Raw genomic sequence first — 25,837 nt, 5'->3', positions numbered from 1 at the left:
GTACAGAATCAATACATTATTAGAATAATCTTTCTATCCTGATAAGTTGTCTGTGTTAAAGACTGAGAATGGCACTTGTGTGTCCCTGCTCTTCAGAATTTTGTTCAATGGGAGACATAGGAGACTTTTCCGGCTTTTATTCCCTGCTTTAGGGTGAGGGAGATAGAGGAACTCACCACACAGACTCACACTCGCACAACAGCCTGAATACTGAAAGCACTCAGGTTTGAAGGAGTAGAAATGGGTTATGACAATAGATTCAACCACGGGATGAAGGCATTTCACACAATGAGGATGCGTGAAAATAGGCTCAATTATATAACTCAAAAATGTATTTTATTTGTGCACTGATCTTGAGTTACTAATTTGGTTTCCCTGGCTGTGGTGCAATTATTCATACCCCAAAATATGCACAGCAGGTATGGCTGTGAGCGCCAGAGCATGTGACTGGTACACAGACAACAAGGCTATCCAGAAAATGTTCTGTGGCTGCAACTCTTGGTCGTGGGCCTGTCAGGTGATACTGCCCCATCTTCCACTCTGGAATGCAGTGTCTGATGTTTCTTGTATGAGCTTGGGGACTTTCCAAAGAAACTTAGCATTGAATCCTAGTGCAGTTCATTAGCAACACCTTAAATAGATTCCACTCCAATGGCTTATTGTGAAAAACTTAGGAGCAAATCTGCCCAGGAGAAAGTGACCCCTGGGATGCTTTATCAGTGGAACTGGATTAAATCATGGTGGCTCCAGGTGAAGAAAATGACACTCAAGTGTAATTTGTGTCTCGTGTTGTCTCCTGGACACCAGACCTCAGATGTAGAGCCCAAGGGGCCCAAGGTGGAAAACTTCTCCAGGGACATGGTGCAGGCACTGGTGACAGGAGCCAGGGCATCAGAGTGTTGACCTGAGTCAGAAACACTGTCATATAGAATCACACACACATAACAGATTTATTTACTTGGCCAGCACTCAAGTTTCCCCTTCAGTAAGCCTGAAGTTCCGCATACATGTCTAAGATGTTCCCTTTGATTATTCTCTTTCTTTTCCTGCAGCTCTCTGCCTTAGTGTGCACTTTTGATGATGAATTCTGCCCTCATCGGAGGAGCACCAGTATGCGCAAGGATGGAGACGTGGTGATTGGGGTTTTTCTCTCTCTTTATGTCTATATGTACTACACTGGTGTCTTTACTATAAAGCCTATGAAGGAATTCTATATCATGCCGTAAGTGTCTTCTTTTTGTCTATTTTCTTCCTGGTTATCAGTGTCGATACTGGCTAGGAATCAGTACTCTCTTTAATGCTATGCTGTTCTGCCTACTCACACTGCACGACAGGACTATGATTCTTTTCCTATCCCCTTCAACTGTTTGAATGTGGTAGGAGAGTGTTCCACTTTTGTTTTCTGAGCTTCTTGATTTTAGGGCTGGAATCTGAGATAGACACCGCTCTCCACCTCATTCCAAGATCAGTACCCTTCCTCCTACCTAGTTGCACTGCAAAGGCAAGAAGAGATGTTCTTTAGCAAAAGAATCCAAGTCCTTGGAGTGGACTGAATTGAAGAATAATTGATTTTGGCCAACTGTTCGCTTATACAATTGAGGATCTGCTAATGTTTCTTTAACTATGCATAAAACCCCTTTTATTAGTACTGATCACTCTGATATTTCTCCCCCTCCTGCTTGAAGACATTTGCTAGTGCACATGTTCAGTTAGTACTTCAGCTAAGTTCTTGTTCGGTATCTCATGCCCGGGATGCTCCCTGACTCCTGGAGCTGAATCAGGGATGAGTCGGCTGTGAGATTTTCCCCACCAGTGTGATTCTTTCTCACTTGGACACAGGTATATGTTGTGTTTTCAGCTATTATCATATCAGTTCTGTTTTCATAGCCAAATATGTAATGAAATAATGAACTTTTCAAAGTGTCAGAGAATCCTAGCAAATGACCTGTGCTTCTGTGAGGAGAAGAGATGCCACAGCAATAGTGACTGACTGTGTCTTTTATAAGGTGCTGGACCTAGAGTGGCAGCTGCCCATATTTGGGAGCAAAAGTGTCAGCTTAAGGAATTTGAGCTTTTTTCTGCTGTAGAGTTCCTCCTCCTGCCCCATGTAATGTTCAGATGTTTTCTTATACTTTTATGCCTAGACATTGCCCCACAGTTACATAGTTACTGAGATGGGATCTTATTGTACTGACTGCTAGCAGCAAACTCCAGGGCTCGAGAACTCCCTCTGCTTCAGCCTCTTGAGCATCTGGCATTGCAGGCCTCTGTCATTACACCCTGCATGCGTGTTCTTTCTTCCATAATTTCCCAACAATGTTAGCTATCATTATCAATGTGCTTTATATATGAGCTTTGAGTATCATAGCTGATGCTGTTTATCGTACCTGATTTCTTCTCAAATAGTGACAGAGCAGAAGGATTTGTGAGTGGTTGACACAGACAAGCATGCTCTGAATTTCCTGAAACAATGAAAGAATTACCCATGGCACTTATTAAAATTAGAATGACTTCATTTGATCAGAAAAAAATCAGTATAGAACCCACTTCAGTGTGGTTTGTTTTGGGGAAGCAGAATCTGAACGGTGGTGGGCTAATGGGATTTTAGTGCCAAATAAGAAGGTGGTGGACCCTGGATGGAATATTACTGAAGAACACAGGGGAACATGAGGGAGACTGGCTACACCCACCAGACAGGATTCTAACTAAAGACAGCGCAGTATGGCCACACAGCATCTGAGTATGGTGGGGAATGAGAAATATTAGGAGTTATGACTTTTGAATAATTCAAAGTTGATGGATGCAGGTTGTTTCTCTCCCTAGGAGGAGAGGAGCAGCCACCTGCTCTTCTGTTTACCTCTGCTGTCCCTGCACACGCTCAGGGAATCTGGCTGCTTTTGCAGTTGGCCCTGTTCTAGACCCAGGCACTGTGATCCCTCTCTGTGGTGAAAAGAACACACTTGTAATTCCAAAAGCTTTTTATGCCCAGGCAGCCTGCTGTACCCACTAGGAAGAAGATCCTAGGGACTTAGGAGCAAGTTTTCATTGCTGTTTGAATCAAAAGGAAAAAGAAATTTTAGGAATACAAATATTTACATATAATTAATTTCTATGTATTTTAGTCAACCTTCTATTGCAGAAAGTACTTTTCATATTTTGAAAGATGATATTGTATTTTGTTTCAGTCTGATACCAGGTTTTTCTTTTGTTTCTTACGTGAATAATCTTTCTCTGCATGGGATATCAATGCCTGGCTTTCCTTCACTTCCTTTTGCCCCTGGAAGGAGGGTGAACCTCTATCCTTGACCTTCACCCATCTTCACTGGGACTCACTGCTGTATTCTTTAAGGAAAATCCAGAATTTGCCTTGAAGGAGTTTCAGTTTTATCTTTAATTTTAACTTTAAATATTTATCCAATGCTAATTACATACCTTCATGAGACCTGTGTTCCATGCTAACACACATTACCAGTTACATCAGGCAGATCGATGTATCTGTCATCCATGGGACCTTTTCACATGGATGAGTGTGCACAACAAGGTTACGTTTCACTGAATTAATAACATTGACGAAATATTTTCCCCTAAACCAATGCATTCAACAAGAAACACATGCGGGTTACCATTAATTGCTGTAGGTACATATATATACACAAGACAGCTACGATGATTGTGCTACTAATTTCCATTAGTTCACTGAAAGGAACAGTTAGTGCTTGTATTGTCTGATGAATTTTGCATGCCCATGTCTGGTAATCTGAGCAACTATTTTGAAGATAGCAATATGCAATGTAATAACCATTGTTAATTTCCTATCATCTCGTTTTGAAATTCTGTATGATTTTTACTGTTATATTATTCTCTTTAAAATAAAAATATAAACATATTGTTTTGCTACTTGCAGAAAATTAGGATATTAAAAAATATCCAATTTTCTAATGACTTACTTAGAATAATTCTATACCCAAATTTTAGTTTGAGTATGTATAGCAAGCTCATATGAACTTTGTAAAATACACCTTTTGTCTTAGTACTTTGTATTCAGGTTTTATGAATAAACTTCTCATACAGTAAATTTTCTTTTGTGCAGTACTGTAGGAAGGGCCTCAACTTGAGTCCTCAGTGTCCAGAGAGCTGGGATTGCAGGTGCACAACACGTACGTGGCTTCTAGTTTTTTTTTTAGAAGCAAACAAATATTCAAAAAAAATCAGGCTCAGCATAGAGCAGAAATTTTATGCAAGTTCTTTTTTTTATTTTAAAAATAAAAGGAGGAAAACATTAACAGACAGACAACCTTTTACAAAATAGCAAAAGAACAGTACAGACAATACAGAGTTACAAACAAAGTGGTAGGAAATTAACAATGCTTGTTGTATTACATATTGATATCTTCAAAGTATCCAAGCTCTTTTGAAACTCCACAGCAAAGGTCGAAAGTTTCATCTTTACTTTTATCAGGGTAACTTCAGTTTATTGTGTTTTAAGTTTCAGTGTTAAAATATATCTTTTGTGAACATTCATGTGATGAACTTCGACTGCCTTCAAGAGTTTGTGCACGGTTTCATTATCATATTAATGTTGTTATTGTTTTGCTGAAATTGTTTTATCATACTTGTGAAAATAATACCCATTTTATTGATCTTATAATAACCACAGTTCTGTTCAGTACTGCTCTTTGTACTGATATTATATTCTTAGCTTCTGATTCCAAATTACTTTCTATATTTTAAAATTATCTCTTCTGCTTCTGCTGATGCGAAAGCCTATTTTGTATCCTCCTGGTTCTCCTGTTCATTGACTTGTCAAGAGCGCAGTGCTTCCACACCGCCCTCAGAGCAGGGTTTTCCTCATTCATTTCCCTCTCTGACTCTATCTCTGGAGACCCTCAGTACTCTTTGGGAGTCAGTGGTCCTACCTTCATCACAGTGACTTTGATTTTTACATAGTCTGAATTGTTCAGTTCATTTTGGAATTTCAGGAGTATGAGTGTGAGTGTGTGTGTGTGTGTGTGTGTGTGTGTGTGTGTGTGTGTATGCTATTTAAAAAAGAGTTTTTAAAATTTTCCTACACATCTGATGAGCTACTGGATCAAAATTGCATTGTGGACCAAAATGTATCTCTTGTGGGTATTTCTTTGACTGTTTATCCATAAAAGTGTCCTTAGTTGTTGCAGATAGTATATAATTTTTATAAATTGGTTGGCTCTGTTTTCAAAGTATGATATTTTAGATTTAAAAATTATGTTTGTGATCCATACATGTAAAATTAATCCAGTTTAACATTATACAAAATTTCTATACAGATATTTCAGGATGGAGAGTGGTTATTGTTATTGCTAAACAATAACACAGGTCGGATGTTAGGTCGGATCACAACAGCAAAATCTCTGTTTAACAAATGATACCATACTATTGTGTTATGTTTTTATGACTAACAACCTGTGGCTGCTGTAATACCTTTTGCTCAAAGTATATTTCTAAAGATTTTGGCATGACAAGCCTGGATCTCCCTCAATTTTGAAAGATTTTAATGGAGCACCTGTTACAAAACCACAATCAGATGTCATATCCTCGAGATAACCAAGGGTTAAAAGAAAATATCAGTACACTTCCCCTTCTTTCCTTTCTTTCCAAATGTAGATGACCTGGAAAGAATTTAAATTGTTTGATAATGACAGTTTTACACGTTTAGTTTCTCCTTGCAGCTCATTTGTATTTAGCATGTTTTGAAAGGCACATTAATGGTGTTTTGAGATAATTGTTCTGTTTTTCAATTTAGATCTATGTGTGATGTAACATCTCACTAAACTTTTCAACTTTACTGTGAATGGAAACCTCCTGGAGATGTTAGTGAAACAGTGGGATTGCTGAGATCCACAGAGTGATTTTTTTCATTTTGTAAATGTCAGATGAGGAATTTGCCAGGGATTTGTCACCTGCACTTTCCCATGGGAAGGATCCTCCACCAGGTTAGACAATGTAATTCACCCAAGAATAGGAAATAGAGTAAAATAAAGAAGGCCAATCAATTTATAAAGCTAGCTGGTAATTTAGAAGTTATCTGAAAGCTGAGAGTAATATATACATAGTACAGACAAAGAAATCATATTACTTATCGCAAATTGTAAGTACTACATATTCTTGAAGAATTTGTGATCCACTTTGATAGGAAAGCCATAATTTTATATATTTCCTGGTTACAAAAGACCTGCATAAATGTAAACAAATATGAAAAAATTCAAAGCCATACAAGAGGTAACTATAAAGATGTTATTATGCACACTCCAGGTGGAATACATCTATGATATGTTTGAATTTCTGAAAATTTCCATAATAAAGCATGATTCAAAACAAAAATAAGAACAATGCATGACCCACTCAGACTGGTATGGTGGTTCAAATTATCACAAGGAACTATTAATTGGGATTTCCCATAGCACAACAGTTTCAGATGAAATAGCAAAGAAAAAGATGAATTATCTGATGCTGATGATATTAAGGAGTAGGAAATTAACTTTGAAGGTAAAAAAAAGGAGAAATAGTACAAACAGAAAACAGATATCCACAAATGAAGACTTCCAACAGTCCTGTCTGAAGGAAAGCATAATTTCTGCGTACTAATACAATATTTCAAAATTAAAGACAAAAGTCTAATTGGTAAGGTCCATAAGAAGACATACGCTAATACTAAAGTACATATATTATGTTATACTTTTTAAGAATTCCTCTTAGTTTGTCAGTCCATGTGTGCAGCACGTGATGTCCACATCCCTTGTGTGGAGCAGGACCATGTACAGAACACAGTGCAACTCCTTTCTTTCAAGCTCCATCCCACGCTCCTTCCCCCACTCCACCAGTGCTTGATCTCCTTTTACTTTGTCGAAGATCTGTCTCACTACTTTCTGTTCTCTCTTTTATTTTGCTCTTTATTTTTATGCTGGGTCTCACATACAAGAGAGACCATATGGAAATGTAAATTTGTACCATCACCAGGAAAATCAGTACAGAGAGTCCTCAAAATATGAAATGAGAATACACATTCTGAGTGAGGGATACAGGTCAATGGCACAGTACTTCTCAAGTGCGAGGGAGACCCAGCATTTGTTCTATATGATCACATATAACAGTAAGAATATGTGTTGTGTCACTCACATAGTATCAGAAAGATGTGAATATCTACAATTTATTAATCAAGGATCAACATGCAAGACTATTAAAATCATAAAAGGAAATAGGTAAGAGTGTGTCACTGGCTGACAGATTGTTATTACACAAAACTGTGGGAAGGATGAAGAGAATAGGGGTCTGTGGAAAAAGTACTTTAACAAATATTAGTTTTGCCTATTATTTACTTTTATACTTTAAACTATAAAATGTTGTTGTTTAAATTTTACAATGTTGAGTTTTATAGATTCCTGTTTCCCACCTTGTTTCTCTCAAATGTTCCTCCACATCTTCATGATTTCTTCTCATTTGGGGCTCTAAAATTAGTGGGAGTCTCTTGGATTTTGGTGTGGCAGATGCATAACTTCGATGGGGCAGAGGTTTAGGTAACCTGACTGCAAGTCTCAGAGAAGTAAAATCTATCTGCTTACCTCAGAACTTTGGTTGAGAATTATTGTCTCCCTTCTTCCACATTTCCAACTTATGAGAACATCAGGGTTGTGAAGATCAGTGCTGTAATATTTAGCATTAAGTGATGTGTTACTACATGCAATGATCTTAGTTCTTGATGCCAAAGAGCATTTACAAAGCCCAACATGAATTAAAGGTCTTTGTTTCCTAAAATTTCCTCAATATACGCAGAGACAGGAAAGTTGTGTGTAAAGCCAAAGATAATTCACTTGCATCAACTATAAACTGCAAGACTTCACGGAAGCCTATTCTACAAAGACAAATTAAATTTACCCATCGTTTATCCTTACTTGATTTATCCTTGACTTATGATTTTGCTTTTCTCAGCCAGCTGCATAAAAATGGACCAACAACTGGGATCTAATTTAGCAATCCTTCACTTTTTTTTATTTTAAAGAGAAAGAGCACAGTACATGAGACACAAACAAAAAAATAGAGCAGTAGCAGCATACCAGTATCACAAACACAAACAGATCAAAGCAAGAACATTCAAAGTGATACAGGGACTCAAGACAAATTAATACAAATCAGCAGTGGTTATTCCATTGCATATTGCTATCCTCAACTACATTGCTCACATTATCAGATGTAAAAATGAAAGACTGCTCAAATCATTAAAGAGAAAAAGAAAATAATTCTTCAATAAAACATTGGAGATAATACAGAGTTTCACTAGACAAGATAGTAGGAGTTCACCATTGTAATTCCAGTGCATATTGTTACCTTCAAATCAGTTGCTCAGACCACCAGACACAAGCATGCAAAGTCAATGAGAACATAAAAAATTGAGAACATTAACTGTTCATTTCAATACACCGTCAGACAACAGCAATACAATCATCATAGCTATTCATATATATATTTATGTTTTGCCTTTCTTCTTTCTTTTTTCTTCTATCCCTCATCCCAGTCATTCCTTCCTTTGAGCAATTTCTTTCCCTTTCATAATATCTATTATACATTTTGAGTTTTACCTAGTCATTCAGGTTCCTACACCAAGGAGACCATAAGATGTTTATATATGTGGGTCCGATTTATTTCACTTATGAGTATGGTCTATAGTTACATCCATTTACTTGCAAAAGCCTGGAGTTTATCTTTTCTAAATAGCTGAGTAATACTTCGTTGTATAAAAATACCAAATATTTTTATCCATTCATCAGTGGATGGGTATCTGGGTTATTGCCAAGATTTAGCTATAACAAATTGTGCTGCTATAAACATGGGTTCACATATATCGTTGTGGTATGATGTTTTTAATTCTTCTGGGAAAATACCCAGAAGAGAAATAGCTGGGTTAAATGGGACTCTAATCTTAGTTTTGTGAGAAATCTCCAAACTGATTTCCACAGTGGTTTCACCAGTCTACACTCCCACCAGCAGTGGAGCAAGGTTTGTTTCTCCCCACAGCCTCTCCAGAATTTGCTATTGGTTTATTTCTTGATGATAGCAATTGTTTCTAGGGTGAGATGGAACCTCAGTGTTGTTTTAATTTGCATTTCTCAAATGACTAATGACGTTTAACATTTTTTCATGTATGTACGTGTTATTAGTATCTCTTCAGTAGAGAAGTGTGTATTCATCTCAGATGCCCATTTTTGGATTGGGTCTTTGAATTAGGGAGGCCTGATTTTTTTTACTTCTTTTTATGTCCTACATAAAAGTCCTTTGTATGAGGATCACTTGGCTAAAATTTTTTCCCAGTTCATGGGTTTTCTTTTTACTTTATTGGTGATTTCTTTAGATGTGCAAAAACTTTTTGAGAAGATGAGATCCCAGTTGTTGATTCTTTGAAGTATTTCTGGTGCAGTTTGGTTTTGGTTCATGAACTGTCTGCCTACCCCAGTGTTGTCAAGGTTTTTACCTGCTTTCTCTTCCAGTAGATTTACTGTTTCAGTTTTAAAATTTAGATCTTTGATCCATTTTGACTTTAATTTAGTTCATGGTGAAAAACATGGGTCTAGTTTTAGTGTTCAGTATGTGGAAAGCCAGCTTTTCTAGCACCATTTATTAAAGAGGTTATCTTCTTTCCATTGAACATGTTTAGTCCCTTTGTCAAAGATAAGGTGACTGAGTGTGTTTGTGGTTGTATCTGTACCTTCTAATCTGTTCCATTGTTCTTTAGGTCTGTTGTTGTGCCAGCACCATGCTGATTTTATCACAGTAGCTTTGTAATATAATTTTAAGTCAGGAATTGTGATGCCTCCTGCCTTTCCTTTGTTTCCCAGGATTGCTTTTGCTATTCTAGGCCTCTTCTGGTTCCAGATGAAGTTTAGGAGTGTTTTCTCTAGAGCTGTGAGGTATACTTATGGTATTTTAATTGGGATTTCATTGAATCTGTACAACAATTTTGGGAGTATGGCGATTTTAACAATGTTGATTCTTCCAATCCAGAGTAATGAATATCTTTCCATTTTATGATATCCTCTTTGATCTCTGTTTCAGAGTACTATAATTTTCACTGTATAGATATTTTACTTCTTTTGTTAGGTTGATTCCTAAGTATTTCATCTTTTTAGCTGCTATTATGAAAGGTGTGGTTTCCCTAATTTCTCTCTCAGTCTGTTTGTTACTTGTGTACAGGAATGCTATTCACTTTTGAGTGTTTACTTTGTATCCAGCTATGCTAGTGAATTTGATTATTAAATCCATGAGCCTTTTGGTAGAATTTTTGGTGTCTTCTATTTAGAGTATCAGGTCATCTCCAAATAATGAAAATTTCACTTCTTCCTTTCCTATGATTATTCCCTTTATTGCTCTCTCTTGTCTAATTTCTTTAGTCAATATTTCCAGAACTATATTGAATAGGAGTGGTGACAGTGGACATCCTTGTTTTGTTCTTGATTTTAAAGTGAAAGCTTTCAATTTTTGACCATTTAGTATGATGTTAGCTGTTGGTTGATCATAGATGGCTTTGATCAGCTTGAGGTAAAGGCCATCTATTCCTATTTTCTGTAGGGTTTTCAACATGATGAGTGTTGGACTTTATTGAAGGCTTTTTCTGCATCAGTGGAGATGATTATGTGATTTTTGTCTTTGGGTCTATTGACATGGTGGATTACATTGATTGATTTGCATATATTGAACCATCCTTGCATTCCTGGTATGAATCCCAGTTGGTCGGGGTGTATAATCTTCTTGGTGATTTGTTGTATTCTGTTTGTGAGTATTTTTTTGAGAATTTTTGCATCTATATTCATTAGGGAGATTGGTCTGTAGTTCTCTTTCTTGGTTGGGTCTTTTCTGGTTTTGGTATCAGTATAATACTTGCCTCCACGAATGAGTCTCCTTCCCTTTCAATGAGAATTCAATGAGAATTCCTTCCCTTTCAATTTTATTAAAGAGTTTGAGAAGAATGAGTGTTAAATTTTCCCTAAATTGCTTATAGAATTCAGCTGTGAATCTATCACGACTTGTGCTTTTCCTCATTGGCAAGATTTTAATTACATTCTCTATTTCACTAGCTGATATTGAATTATTCAGGATTTTTGTATCTTCATCATTCAGCTTTAGTAATTCATATGTATCAAGAAATCTGTCCATTTCCACTGTGTTTTCCATCCTATGAGAATAAAGATTTTCAAAGTAGGTACTGATGATCTGAATGTCTTCAGGATCTGTAATGATTTCACCCCTTTCATTCCTTATTGCATTTATTTCAGTTCTTTCTTTCCTTTTTTTGATAAGGTTGGGTAGGGGTTTATCTATTTTATTTATTCTTTCCAAGAACCTACTCTTTGATTCATTAATTCCTCATACTGTTTTTTTAGTCTCCATTGTGTTAATTTCTACTCTGAGATTTATAATTTCCTGCCTTCTTTGGGCTCTGGGTTTGACTTGCTATTCTTTTTCTAGAAACTTGAGGTGCGGCATAAGATTGTTTATTTGTGCTTGCTGTGTGTTCCTGAGATGGGAGTTCACCGCTGTAAATTTCCCTCTGAGGACTGCTTTCATTGCATCCCACAGGTTCCTGTAGGTTGTATTTCCATTCTCATTTGATTATAAATAGTGTTTAACTTCTGCTTTGATTTCATCTGTGACCCATTGGTTGTTCAGGAAGCTGTTGTTTAATTTACAACTGTTTACGCAGTCTTTGTGCTTTCCTTACTCATTGATTTCCAATTTCATTGCACTATGGTCTGATAGTAAACATGGGATAATTTCAATTCCTTTGCATTTACTTAAACGTGTTCTATGTACTAGTATATGGTCTATCTTCAAGAACATCCCATGTGCATCTGAGAAGAATGTGTAATCTGATGTTGTTGGGTGGAACACTGAAGGTCTACTAAGTCCATATGTTCACACATTTGGTTAAATTCTATTATTTCTTTCCCAATTTTTTGTCTAGTTGATCTCTTCATGACAATGGTGTGTTAAACTCCCCTGTTATGATTGTGTTGCTACTTATTTCATTCTTCATATCTGTTAGCATTTGTCATACATAGGTGGGTGCTCCTATATTTGGTGCATGGATGTTTAGGATTGTTATCTCTACCTCTTGAAGCTTCCCCTTCACAAGTATGTAGTCAGCTTCTTTATCTCTTTTGATTGTTCTTCCTTTGAAGGTTGCCTTGTCTGCAAAGGGAGTAGCTACACCCTCTTTTCTCTGGGTTCCTGCCACATGGAGTATTGTTTTCCATCCTTTAATTTTCAGTCTTTGAATTTCTTTTTGAGCTAAATGTGTTTCTTGTATACAGCATAGAGTTGTGCTTTGTTTCCTCATCCACTCTGCTGGTCTCCTTCTTTTGGTTGGTGCACTGAGACTATTTACATTAATGGTTATAACTGGTATGTATTGGCTTATCTTTGTCATGCTATTCTCCTGCTGTTGGTTCCTCCTTTTTCCCTCTGTTTAATTGCTTGCTCTGCTTGGTGGTTCCTTTCTGTTGCTGTTCTACAAGTTGTGGTCTGTTTTATCTCTTTCTAGTATATCTTGTAGTACTACTTGTAGTACTTGGTGCTTGGTGCTCATGAATTTGTTCAGTTCTTTATCATGAAAATATTTTATTTCTCCATTAAATTTGAAAGATAGCTTTGCAGGGTACATCAATCTGGGTTGGAAGTTTTTTTTTTTCAGTACCTGAAATACTTCTCTCCAAGCTGTTCTTGCTCTGATGGTTTGTGTGGAAAAGTCTGCCATGATTCTGATAGGCTTTCCTTTATAGGTGATCTCTTTCTTTTCTCTAACAGCTTTTAATATTCTGAGATTTTGTTGAGTTTCAGGGATCTTGATCACTATATGTCTGGGGGTTGATTTATTTTGGTTATGATTAACTGGAGTTCTATATGCTTCACTTATCTGGATGTCTGATTCTCTTACCATGCCTGGGAAATTTTCTGCTATTACTTCTGTCAGTAGTCTTTTTGTATCATTTGTGTGGGCACCTGCTGTTTCATTAATACTTGTTAATCTGACATTGTTTCTCTTTGCTTCATCTTGCAGATGTTGAATTGTTATTTCCTGGTTCCTTGTTGTTTTTAAGAGATCCCTCCTTTCATGTTCATTAGTGGTCATGCTGTGTTCAAGGTCTGCAAGTCTATCTTCAGCTTCGTTCAAGTGGTTTTGCAAGCTTTTAATTGAATTTTTAAGTTTCTGGATATCTGTTTGCATCTGTTTCATACCTTCCTTTTCTTTTCTATATTTTTCCCTGAAGGTTTCAATGAAGTCTCTATGCTCTTCTATTTTCTTGTCTATGTCATGTTTGGGTATGCTGAACATTTCTTTCATTATTGTTGTCATTTCTTTTCTCATCTGAGACACTATCTCTGATCTGATGTCTTCTATGGGCTGATGGAGTTGTTTCTTAACTTCAGTTGCTATCATTTCAGAAATTTCAGGTGTATGATTTCCAGGCTCTTCTTTGTTGCTGCCTCCTGGACTTTTTTGGGTGATGTGGAGGTCTTGGATTGCATTTTTCGCCTTTGTTTTGTCATTTTTGAAGAACCGAAGACTCCCTGTAGTGCAGTCTCACTTTCCTGATTGTGTGTGTGTGGCAGGGTGAGAGTCTGAAGATTCCCAGTGCTCAGCATAGTTCCTGTGCTGGTGAGTGGTGGCAAGGTGGGATCCAAATGCTCCTGATCCTTCTTGTACTCAGTTGGCTCCCAAGCGTGTGTGAGAAGGGTGGGGATGCTCGCCGGAGTTCCTGAGCCTGTCTGCGGTTTGGCCCACAAGAGTAAGTGGGGATGCAGGTCGAATTCACCGAGACTTCAGATATTGCCCAGGACAGAGCCTGCTTCCCACACTGGAAAGTGAGGGGTGAAGGTGAGCTCCCCAAGGCTGCTATGTTCAGGTTTCAGCTAAGCTACCAGGGGGTTTTCAGTTGTTGTGGCAGTGACCACCAAGGCCCCAGAAGTTGTCTGGAGATCCATGTGCTTCATACCCTAGTGGGGGAGGCACCAGCATAGCTCACCAGGTTCCTAAAGGTGTCTGAAGTTTGGCTCAGTCTTGGAAGACACACTATGGGTGTGGTGGGGAGCCTCCTAGTCCCCAGAGAGTGCCCGAGGCTTCACCTGCCTTGCACGCTGGTCAGAGAGGCAGATCCCAGACTTACGAGACTTCCTGAAGATGTCTGGGGCTCAGCCCAGCCCAGGCAGACACACTGTGTGTGGCGGATAGCCACCAGGGGCTGAGTGGGTGTCCGAGGTTTCCCCTGCCTTGCAAGGGGGTCATAGAGGCAGAGCCCCAACTCACTGGGCTTCCCTAAGATGTCCCAAGTTCAGCCCAGCCCGGTGGACACCAACAATCCTTTACTTTTAATAGTTGCACAGGCTGAGAAAAATCAAGAGACAAACTGATTCCTACTTTTTGAGTGACACTCTTATCAATGGTCTTCACATAGCAGAATTATGAAGCAACTCTTCCTTCAACCTTCTAAGGCCCACTAAAGGCCTTCATCAGAAAAAAATCACTCCCATGATGCATCTAATTATAATTTCATTCAAAAATTAAACTTGGAAAATGATGACACTCATGCTCAGGTTCTAATGATATGAGCAGTGAGGAAGATACTAAGCATTCAGGTCATAAATAGTATTGGACTGGGTTGGCAGATGATCACTGCTTGACTCTTTTCCCTAAGGACCTCTGTGCTCTCTCTGCAGGCTTATGCCCAGCAGCTACCAGACCTACCTGGCCTTCACTTTTGCCATAGAAGAGATCAACAGGAATCCTCACCTTTTACCCAACATTTCTCTGGGCTATGAGTTCCATAATTTGATTTACAGTCATTGGAGGATACTAGAGAATTCCTTCATTTTGCTCACAGGACAACATGAAATCCCTAATTACACATGTAAGAGAGAAAGTAAGTGTGCAGCACTACTGGCAGAAATGTCATGGGGCACCTCAGATCAGATCGGACCACTGCTGGAACTCTACAGATTTCCACAGGTGAGGGCTGGTGGGACAGGAAATGTTGGAAGCATAACCATGGAGCTTCAATTACCAGAAGCATAAAGGATTAAAAATGAGACTGAGGTTAGCATCGTTCCAACTGTATAATGCGCTACATTCTGTACATAGATGCTTACGGGTTACCCACCAGTTATTTTTCTGCATTGAAGGAGGAGAGTAAAGATATGTCTTGGGTGTCTGAGTCCATTATTTTACATTTTTATAAAAGTGTTTAAGGAGTGATATTACTACCAAGAAAGGTCAGAACATTTGTCTCCTTGTATAACTAACTGTCAATTGTTACTAAGTATGCTTCAGGTAAACTGTGCTCTCCATCCACCTTCCTTAGCATTTTCTTCCAATTTTCTTTGTTTAAGGTCAACTTTGGCTCATTTGATCCTACGCTGACTGACAGTGGCCAGTATCCTTCTCTCTATCAGGTGGCCCCAAAGGACACGTATTTGGCCCTTGGCGTGGTGTCCTTGATGCTTCATTTCCGCTGGACCTGGGTGGGCCTGCTCATCACAGAAGGCCAGAAGGGTCTTCAGTTTCTGTCAGATGTAAGAGCTGAGATGGACAGGAACAGAGTCTGTGTAGCTTTTTTGAAAATGGTCTCAACTGTGGCTATGTCATATCTCTCAGCCATACAGAAACATGATGTCCTGACTGCAGATACATCATCAGTCAATGTGGTGGTTATTTACTACGATACTGATAGTACACATGATGTAAACTACAACATAGTGCAGAACTTAGCAACATGGAAAGTCTGGGTGACAAACTCACAATGGCATGCTGGCCTGGATGGGAGAAATTTTATACATGACCCATTCCATGGGACTCTTGTTCTTGCACATCACCACAAAGAGATTCCAGGTTTCAAAAATTTTGTCAAGGAAGTGACCCCTCTCAAATACCCAGAAGACACTTACCTTTTTATGTATTGGTCCAAGAATTTCGGTTGCTCATTCTCTGAGTCTGACTGTGCCTTGAAGAACTGCACACCTAATGCCTCTCTGGCTTGGTTGCCTCCCAATCGTTTTGACACAGCCATGAGTGATAGGAGCTACAATATATACAATGCTGTGTACGCTGTGGCCCATGCCCTCCATGTGATGCTTTTTGAAGTACAAAGGCCACCAATGAGAAATAGACAAGTGATGATGTTTCCCCCCTGGCAGGTAAAGTGCATTCTCTTGGATGGCATGCAGTGTCATAAAGGTGCTTCTCTCAAGTTATTCTATGTGTTTTACTCAAGAGTATTAGAAAAATTTCTACAAGATACAAGGTATTGTGTAGCAATACTTATTGTTAAGGAGATAATTCTTAAGCTGAGTTGCAATGATCTACAAGCAAGGAGCTACTAGCAAGGAGGAAGAAACAGGAGGCCAGCTCCTTGCTTCTCTCTATGAAATGTGAATGCCCTGCCCACTTAAACAGGTCCCATGACATTCTTAAAGCACAACCGAAAAACCTGTAGTCACTTATTAAACTACATGGCATTAAAACCTAAGTGCACATATTATAGGAATTTTTCTTTTAATTCTGGAAACTTGTATGATATTGATGAACTCATTTTGTTGCTGTGGGAATAGATAGACAGTGGACATTGTGTGTATTAGAAACTTTCATTCCACATTTGATATCTTTGCCTAACAAAATTTTATTTTATTATTTTTATTTTTTGAGGTACCAAGAATTGAACTCATGACTTGCTCTTGCCAGGCAGGCATAGTGCCACTGAGCTATATTCTCTGCCCTAAAACTTCATTTAAATGGGCTTGCATAGAAAATTTTCTGCAGAAACTGACTAGCATTTTTGTAACATGACATTTTATTCCTCAGACATTCACATGCTTTAATTTAATAGATACCTGTGTTCAAGCTGCTTTATGTAAAAGGAAGAAGAACACTTTAGGCTCTTTCCCCCATCCATGTTTTCTGTCCTTACCCTGGAGCCCTGCTTACATAGCATAATGTGTCCTTTTCAGCTGCATCGCTCTCTGAGGAACATCCAATTTCACAATCCTGCTGGAGACGAAGTGAACTTGGAGGACAGAAGGAAACTGGATTCAGAGTATGACATTCTCAATTTTCAGAATTTTCCCGAAGGCCTTAGACTGAAGGTTAAAGTAGGAACATTTACTTCACATGCTCCCCTTGGCCGAAAAATGAGTTTATCTGAGGAGATGATAGAGTGGGCCACAGGAACTACAGAGGTGTGTTGGACCTAATTATGACACACTTACTTAACCAAAAAATAAGCTACATATTGTCATAGTATTTGTGCCCAGAATTCTTCTCAAGAAATGGCCAAATTGTGCTCATGTGGAAATTGAACACCTCAATTTTCAATTTGAAAAAATCTTGTTCACCAGCTTTCTGATGAGTAAGAAAGACATGCATTTACTTAACTATATTTTTGTAGATATGCATTTCATGTTATGAAATAAATATGGCATTCAACTAGATAGTTTTATTTATGTATGCATGAAAATTAAGTTTGTTCCTCTAGCTCTGAAGAAGGAAGTAAAAGTGTAAGAAGTTACCACCATACATTTTTCCTTAGACTCCCCGCTCGGTATGCAGTGAGAGTTGCAATCCTGGATTCAGGAAAAGCCCTCGGGAGGGAAAGGCTGCCTGCTGTTTTGATTGCACCCCTTGTGCAGACAATGAGATTGCCAATGACACAGGTAGGAGCAAGCCTTATGGACAAATTCTTACTCTGTTTAATATTCAGCCCATTCATACACAAAATGCAAAAAATCTTGTACAGGACATCAAAGATAAAATTTTTCTTTTCATTGATTGATTAATTTTGCATGCCTACAGCTTGTAATCTGAGCAATTGCACTGAAGACAACAATATGCAATAAATTGACTATTGTTAATTTCTTATTATTCTGCTGTGATGCTCTGTATTATTGTTTTTATTTTTTACCTTTCTGTCTTTAAAATAAAAATTTTTTAAATGCAAAATATAAAATTTTGGTTTCACATTTCAAATTATTTGTTATATTGAATGCTATTGCCCACTTTGAAAACATACTTTTCCTTTGAAATGCACCCCAAGGTATTTTCATTTCATTCCAATCTTATGACTTTTGTTTGTTTATTTTTGACTGCTGGGGATTAAACCAGAATGTGCTCTATCAATGGCCTATGTCCCCAGCTATTTTTATTTGTTATTTTGAGACAGAATATCCCCAACTTTTCTCAGACTGCCTTGAAGATCTGATAGATTTGTCTCAGTCCACTGATTCCCTGGGATAATAGTTGTGCACCACCACATGCAACTACATGGAGTTCTTTTTCTAGCCCCACTAAAAGCATCATTTTCTCAAGAAAAGCCCTTTCTTCTACCCTAGGGCTTCTAAGTTCCATCTCTGTTATGAAGTTTAACAGGCAGTAGGATTGAAGTAAACTCTTTTCTTTCTTTGAAACCACAGCAAGATTACACTCAAGACAAGGGTGAAGCATACTTCATTTTCCAGGGCCTGGCACTATTCTTCACACAAAGCCAGTGCTCAGAGAGACTGAGCTTGATTAAAGATAGGAGGAAGTCTTTGTTGTATGGTATGCTTACAGCACAGCACAATCTGAAGTCTTAGGATTTCATGCCTGAAATGCATGGATGAGTGCATGGACGAGAGAAGCGACAGCCTATGTCATGAATTAGAGTTTGTGCCCCAGAACTGCAAGGATGATATGCATACAGACTAAGGAATTAACAAGTAATATCTACATTTCAGCAGGGTGTCACAATCATTTTTACAGAGGTGATAGCATAATTGTTATATTGGAATAAAAATCTGTGTCATAAATCCTTGATAGCATTAACGGAAGTGGCCCAAATGGCATATGTACCATTCATGGAAAATTCAAATACCCTAAAGGAAATTGCCATGTTATTAAACATAGCTCATATGAGGATGAGGGTTGAAACTTTTTCTATAAATTTATGGAACTCTAAGATTGAAGACTGTTGCACATCATAAATACAACTTTGGACATATATCTGTTATATATTATGACATGGTGGAATAACCTTCCTTCTGAATATTTTCTATTTTGTTTTTGTGGCAGATATATGTTTTGATTTCAAAACATAAGCAGTATGATTTCAAATGTTCTCTGAAATATGAGACTTCTTATGTACTGCACCTGTATATATATACACACACACACACACACACACACACACACACACACACACATATGTATGTACATATATATTCATAGTGTGGGAATATGGTACTTTAAAAAATATTGTAAGTGCATTTACAGAGAATAATGCACCTATTAATGTCAGACAATACATGCCTCCACTATCTACCATATACAGTGTATAGAATAGATTGAAGCACAAATTAAAAATGTTATGAAACCAAAAATCCTGTGAATTGATGCTAAAACTATACTAGCAGAAATATCTATTCCACATACATGTACTGTAGTTTGGGTATTTACAGAAGAATAGTAAAGGCTATACTTTCAGGGATCATTTCTATAGTATCTTAAGTAAAAACAGTAAAGTTCTGCATCTGAAATATTCATTATATATTAGAAAAAAGCAAAGCAAATTGAGCACACAGAAAATAAAAAGATGGAATGCAGTCTGAAAGGAATTTTTAAGAAAGTAAAAGATAGAAGAAATAAGCACAGTTAAATACAATTTTGGCAACAAAAAGTGACAGTACTTGGCATAACTGATCAAGAAGAAAGAAAAAAAACAAAAGCTTTTTATAATATCATGACAAGTTTGGCCATCAGTATTGATATGTAGAAAACCTTTCTTATGAAAATATAATTAAGTTCATATCAAGCTATGACTTGAAGTCTATAAAATCACACAAAAATTTAGCAAACCAAGCTTAAGAAGGAATGAAAAGTCTCCATAATCCCAATATCTCCACAGTACCATGTCTATTAACAGATGGGAGTACATAATGCACATAATGTAATATTCACTCTAAATTTTGTTGATTAATAGTGTTAGCAGTGAAATTTATAAGCATTCAAAAATATACTGATTCTTTCACAAAAAATAAAAAGAGGATAGGTGTTATGGTTTATTCTGTGTGTCCCCTCCAAAGCCTCATGCGACCATGGGCAGGCTATTAGAGTTGAATGATTGTGGGTGATGGTTTAGCTGTGCTTCCACCCTGGGATGCAGCCCCCTGCCACGTGCCACTCTGCCTTATAATCATGCCTAGTATGGATTGAAACCTCCACAAACTGTAAGCGAAATAAACCTTTCCTTCCTTAATTTTGGTCGTCAGATATTTTGTCCCAGCAACGAGTAAAAAGTAACCGAGACAATAGGCCATTCATTTCAAGACAGGAGCTAGATTTTTTCACTCATACAGAAAATGCACTTAAAAGAACAAGACGCTCAGTCTTCTCTTCCTTTTAAATTAAATTCACATATTCTACTCTGAATTGAGGGATACAATCTCAAGGAATTAGAGAATATATTGCTAAAATTCGTTTGCAACCAGAAGAGACCTAGAATAGCAAAAGCAATCCTGGGCAACAAAGGCAAGACAGGAGATTTCACAATCCTTGTCTTGAAATTACACTACAAAGCTATTGTGATAAAACCAGCATGGTACTGGCAAAAGAAGACCTGAGGATCAATGAAACTGATTAGAAGATTCAGACACAACTAAAAACACACTAGGTCATCTTATCTTTGACAAAGTGGCTAAGGATGTTCCCTGGAAGAACGATAGCCTCTTTAATAAATGGTGCTAGAAAAACTCATTTTCCACATACTGAAGACTAAAACTAGACCCATGCCTCTCACCAAGCACTAAACTAAAATTTAAATGCATCAGAGATCTAAATATTGAAACAGAAACACTGAATCTTCTGTAAGAGAGAATAGGTAGAACTCTTGAAGACTTAGGTATAGGCAAAGATTTCATGAACAAAATTCTGATCGCATGAGAAATACCACAGAGAATCAACAAGTGGGGTCTTATCATATTAGAAATATTTTGCACCACAAAAGTTACCAATAAACTGAATAGGCCACACAGAGTGGGAAAATAATTTCGCCATTGTCACTCAGAAAAAGACAAATATCTCCAACATATAAAGAACTGAAGAAAATTAGCCTTCCCATAATTTAAAGACCCAATCCAAAAATGGGCATCTGAGATGAATATGCCCTTCTCAGAGGAAGGAATACAAACAGCAAATAAATATATTTTTAAAAGTTCAATATCATTAGTCATTCAAGAGATGCAAATTAAAACAGTCCTGAGATTCCATCTCACTCCAGAAAGAATGGATATTTTCAAGAAATCAACTAATAGCAAATGCTGGCAATGCTGTGGGGAAAAAGGAACCCTTCCTCACTGTTGGTGGGAGTATAGACTGGTGCAACTGTGGTAGAAATTACAGCGAAGATTCCTCATAAATTTAGGATTAAAGGTTACATTTGAACCAGATAGTCCCCTTCTGAGTATCTTCCTGGAAGAATTAAAAATATTCTACCTCAACAATATATGCATACCCATGTTCATAGCAGCACAGTTTGTAATAGTTAAATCTTGCAAACAACCCAAATGCCCCAAAACTGATGAATGGATAAAAATATATGGGTTATTTTATACAATTGGATACTACTCAGGCATGAAGAGTAACAAACTTGAGATATCTAAGTAAACAGATGCACCTTGAGAGTGTGTTTATTTTACTCTTAACTCTTAAGTGTAATAGATTGGACACACGTGTAAATATTGCATTTTTTCTCTGTTGTGAGATACCAAAAGTGTAAATAAGGACCAAAGTTCATAAAAGGTATTGTGAAAGAGGAAGAAACTATTCAACAGAAAGGGAAACTAGAGAGGGGACAGGAGAAGGGAAGGAAGGCAAAGAAAAATGATAAAAGAAGGATGAAATGGAAACAAAGCTTTGTAAATAATGAAGGGAAGAAGGTGTGAAGGGAGGGGAGAAGATTGGGGGATAAAAGAGGAATCAGGATATACCATGTACAAGTACAAGTTCTCCATAATGAATGGGATCATTATGTATATCTAAACGATACCAATCAATTTAAGAACAATTACAAAAAATAATACATGCCTATGACTGTTAATCACAATGCGAACACTTGAGTGCATTGAGAAATGCCTAGCAGATTTATCAAGCACCGTTCTGGGTGTGTCTGGACAGGATTGACTTGTAAGCCAGAAAACTGAGGAGGGAAGACCCACTCCAGGTGTGGATTAGTTATAACATGAATGGAATAAAAGAGAAAGAAGGAAGTGTGTCCACCTGGAAGAGCCCCAGATTTCCAAACCATGTGAGCCCTCCTCTTTGGACCTTATCTTCAGGTATCTAGTTTCTTCATCTTCCCAAAGCAGACTTGCACTGCTGCTTCTCCTGGGAGCTTCCAGGCCTTCAGCCATGGCTGGTGCTGCACCCTTGAACCTTCTTCTTCTGTCCTTTCCAACTTCTTGGACTGAGCAGCTACTGGGTCCTCTGGGTCTCCAGCACAAAGGCCACTGTGGACTCTCCAGCCTCTGATCCTGTCAGTCTAATAAATCCCCTTGCATAATTAAAAAATGAACTATATTTTTCAGGGACAGTATGCCATGAGAAACTCAGTTTATAAAATGTGATTAAATGCAGTAGTTCCTGAGAAAAGAAAACTGATGCTAATAGGTAGAGACAAGATAATAAAATTGTACATCTCAATGATTTACAAATTAACAACAGCAAATGTATTTATTGACAAATTAGGAGGAAAAAAGTATCTCAATAATAAAAAATATGGTACATATGGCGTCCTACAGCATACTTTATGATTTGTGGTCAATTTTTAAGAATTAAGTTTATTGGTATAATTTAGATATACATAATGATCAAATTCATCATAGGGAATGTGCACCTGTATATATCCTGACTTCTCTTTTTTCCCAATCTCCTCCCCTCTCTTCAACCCCTATTCCTCTCCTTATTTACAAATCTTTGTTTCCATTTTATCCTTCTTCCTCAGTTTTAAATTTTTCCTTCCATTGGCTACACAGTTCCCCTTTCCTTTCGAACAACTACTTTCTATTTCACAAAATCTATTGTAAATTTTAGTTCTTATTTGGTTGATGGGCATTTTGGTTATTTTCAAGGTGCACAAGTTAGCTAAGAAAATTGTAGTATCGGTTTCTTGTGGTTTATTGAAACAGTTAATGCTTAATTGATTGATGAGTTTTGCATGCCTACATCTGTTGATCTGAACAATTACTTTGAAGATAACAATATGCAACGTACCAACCTTTGTTAATTTCCTATCATCTTGTTTTGAAAATCTGTATATTCATTTTTTTTTTATTTTTTTTAAAGAAAAATAACCTGTTTCCAAACCTCAGTCATAAGCAACTCATACATAAAATTTTGAAAATTGATCTTGAAACTTTTTAAAATAATTTAATAAACAGTAATATATCCTGTAATACTTTGAAAGATGCCAGAATTAAGCTATTAAAATACACCTTGGACAATAAAATTTAAATGTGAACTTGGATAAAGCACTTTTGTAGATGGAGAGGCTCAATGATGGGATCACTTGACATTAGATACTTTTTTCCATATCTATTTCTCTGGGATTGAGCAAAATGTGCTGATTTCCTCATATGGGATTGCTCACTGAATGATAACCTGAGGACTAATATATAAAGATTTGATTTGGATAGGTAGATCCTTATTACATTGTAGAAACAAAGAAATGTTTTATGGATATACCTGATATAAAAGGAGAATAAATAGCAGCACTGCTAAGTGCTGTTTAGACTCAGGAGTCATTCAGTCAGTATTACTTGGGAGTTATTCTCTCTATGCCATTCTATTACTTTCTGTCTGAAAAGAAATGGAAAAATGAGATGTGGTGATGCTTGCTGGAATCCAGGGGTCATGAGACTGAGGCTAGTGTATTTTATATCTTAATGGAGCCTCAGCAATGAAGTAATTTGAGAAGATCCTATGTCAAAGTAATAAAATTTTAAAGGCAGGGAAAATACTTGAGTGAAAAGTTTAGGTTCAATCCCAAGCATCAAAATTTAAAAAGAAAATAAAAGAAAAGTAACAGCATAGTTGAAGTCCAATGTGTTTCAGGGGATGGGTCTGTGAATAACAAAGAAACCATAAACCTATGCAGTTGATAATTTCAATTTTTTCTAGATATGGAACAGTGTGTAAAGTGTCCAAACCATCAGTACACCAACTCTCAGCAAAAGCACTGTCTCCAAAAAGCTGTGACTTTTCTGGCTTATGAAGATCCCTTGGGAAAAGCTCTGGCTGGCACCGCCCTGAGTCTCACTGTCCTCACAGCTGCTGTCCTTGGGCTCTTTGTGAAGCACCGAGACACTCCCATCGTCAAGGCCAACAACCGGGCTCTCAGCTACACCCTGCTCATCTCCCTCACCTGCTGCTTCCTGTGCTCCTTGCTCTTCATTGGCCGTCCCAGCACAGCCACCTGCATCCTGCAGCAGACCTCATTTGCAGTTGTGTTCACTGTGGCTGTTTCCTCTGTCTTGGCCAAAACCATTACTGTGGTGCTGGCCTTTAAGGTGACTGCTCCGGGCAGAAGGATGAGGCAGTTGCTGGTATCAGGGGCTCCTAACTCCATCATCCCCATCTGCTCCCTCATCCAGCTCACTCTCTGTGGAGTCTGGATGGGGACAAATCCACCCTACATTGACACAGACGCTCACTCTGAACATGGCCACATCATCATCGTGTGCAACAAGGGCTCCCTCACTGCCTTCTACTGTGTCCTGGGATACCTGGGCTCCCTGGCCCTGCTGAGCTTCACCGTGGCTTTTCTGGCCAGGAACCTGCCTGACACGTTCAATGAAGCCAAGTTCCTGACGTTCAGCATGCTGGTGTTCTGCAGTGTGTGGGTCACCTTCCTCCCCGTGTACCATAGCACCAAGGGGAAGGTCATGGTGGCCATGGAGATCTTCTCCATCTTGACCTCCAGTGCGGGGCTGCTGGGCTGCATCTTTGCCCCCAAGTGCTATATTATTTTGCTAAAGCCTGAGAGAAATTGTCTTACTGGGATCAGGGACAAAACACATTCTGTCAGAAAGGAGCCTTCTTACCATTAAACATGTTTTCTAATATACACAGACAGTCTGAATTCAAAGCTGAATATATGTGAAGTAAGATACTGTAGTCTATAGCAGGACTTTTATCATTACTAATTGATGCAACTTCTTTTTGTAATAGCATAATGTTCACTAGAAGCTGTAGTCCTTATCTCTTTATGTTGATTTTATTCTGGATATTTTGTTGCCTATTTAAGTCAGAATTCATCCTATTGGTTCTATGATTATACTATCCACTTTTATCTTGTCTCCCTTTTGGCATTCTCAGTATTTTTTTTCATTTTAAAAAGATAATAAATTCCTTCCTATATGTCACTTTATTTCTGAATCCTTTAATATATTTTATTGCTTTTTTCTTTTGAAAGAGTATCATGTCTTCAATGTGCTAATGATAGTATACTTTCATAGTTCTATGTATAGTGTCTTCTCACATTTCCATTTTGCAAGTAGTTGCATTTCTTTTAAACTTTCTGTTGCACATGGCTTTTAGGATTCTAGAATTGGCTGATGAAATGCAAGTTGAAACACTGTTGATTGTAAGATGCCAGTGCACTGAATTCATAGAATATTTTGTGCAATAATCTGCAGATATGTAGTAGAACATGTTTCCATCCAAGGTTTGTATTTGCTTTTCTCCTTACTAATCATGTTATTGACAGCTATTTGTGTATGATGTACATTTGCATTATAT

At 37.7% G+C, this 25,837-nt stretch overlaps 1 protein-coding gene across 1 annotated transcript; it reads left to right on the top strand.

Moving 5' to 3' along the window:
• Positions 1-421: 421 nt before the first annotated feature.
• LOC102018049 (vomeronasal type-2 receptor 116-like) lies at positions 422-25,146 on the top strand. The gene is made up of 7 exons (XM_005415016.1): positions 422-517; positions 1,053-1,222; positions 14,740-15,028; positions 15,409-16,212; positions 17,023-17,250; positions 17,601-17,724; positions 24,218-25,146. Exons 1-7 carry the CDS (start codon positions 422-424, stop codon positions 25,144-25,146), a joined length of 2,640 nt encoding a protein of 879 aa, XP_005415073.1.
• Positions 25,147-25,837: the final 691 nt, after the last annotated feature.

This window comes from Chinchilla lanigera, unplaced genomic scaffold, assembly GCF_000276665.1.
Source record: "Chinchilla lanigera isolate Chin_1 unplaced genomic scaffold, ChiLan1.0 scaffold00221, whole genome shotgun sequence".
NCBI lineage: Eukaryota > Metazoa > Chordata > Mammalia > Rodentia > Chinchillidae > Chinchilla > Chinchilla lanigera.
The sequence above is the reverse complement of the archived record's forward strand: the minus strand, read 5'-3'. Positions and strand labels throughout refer to the sequence as shown.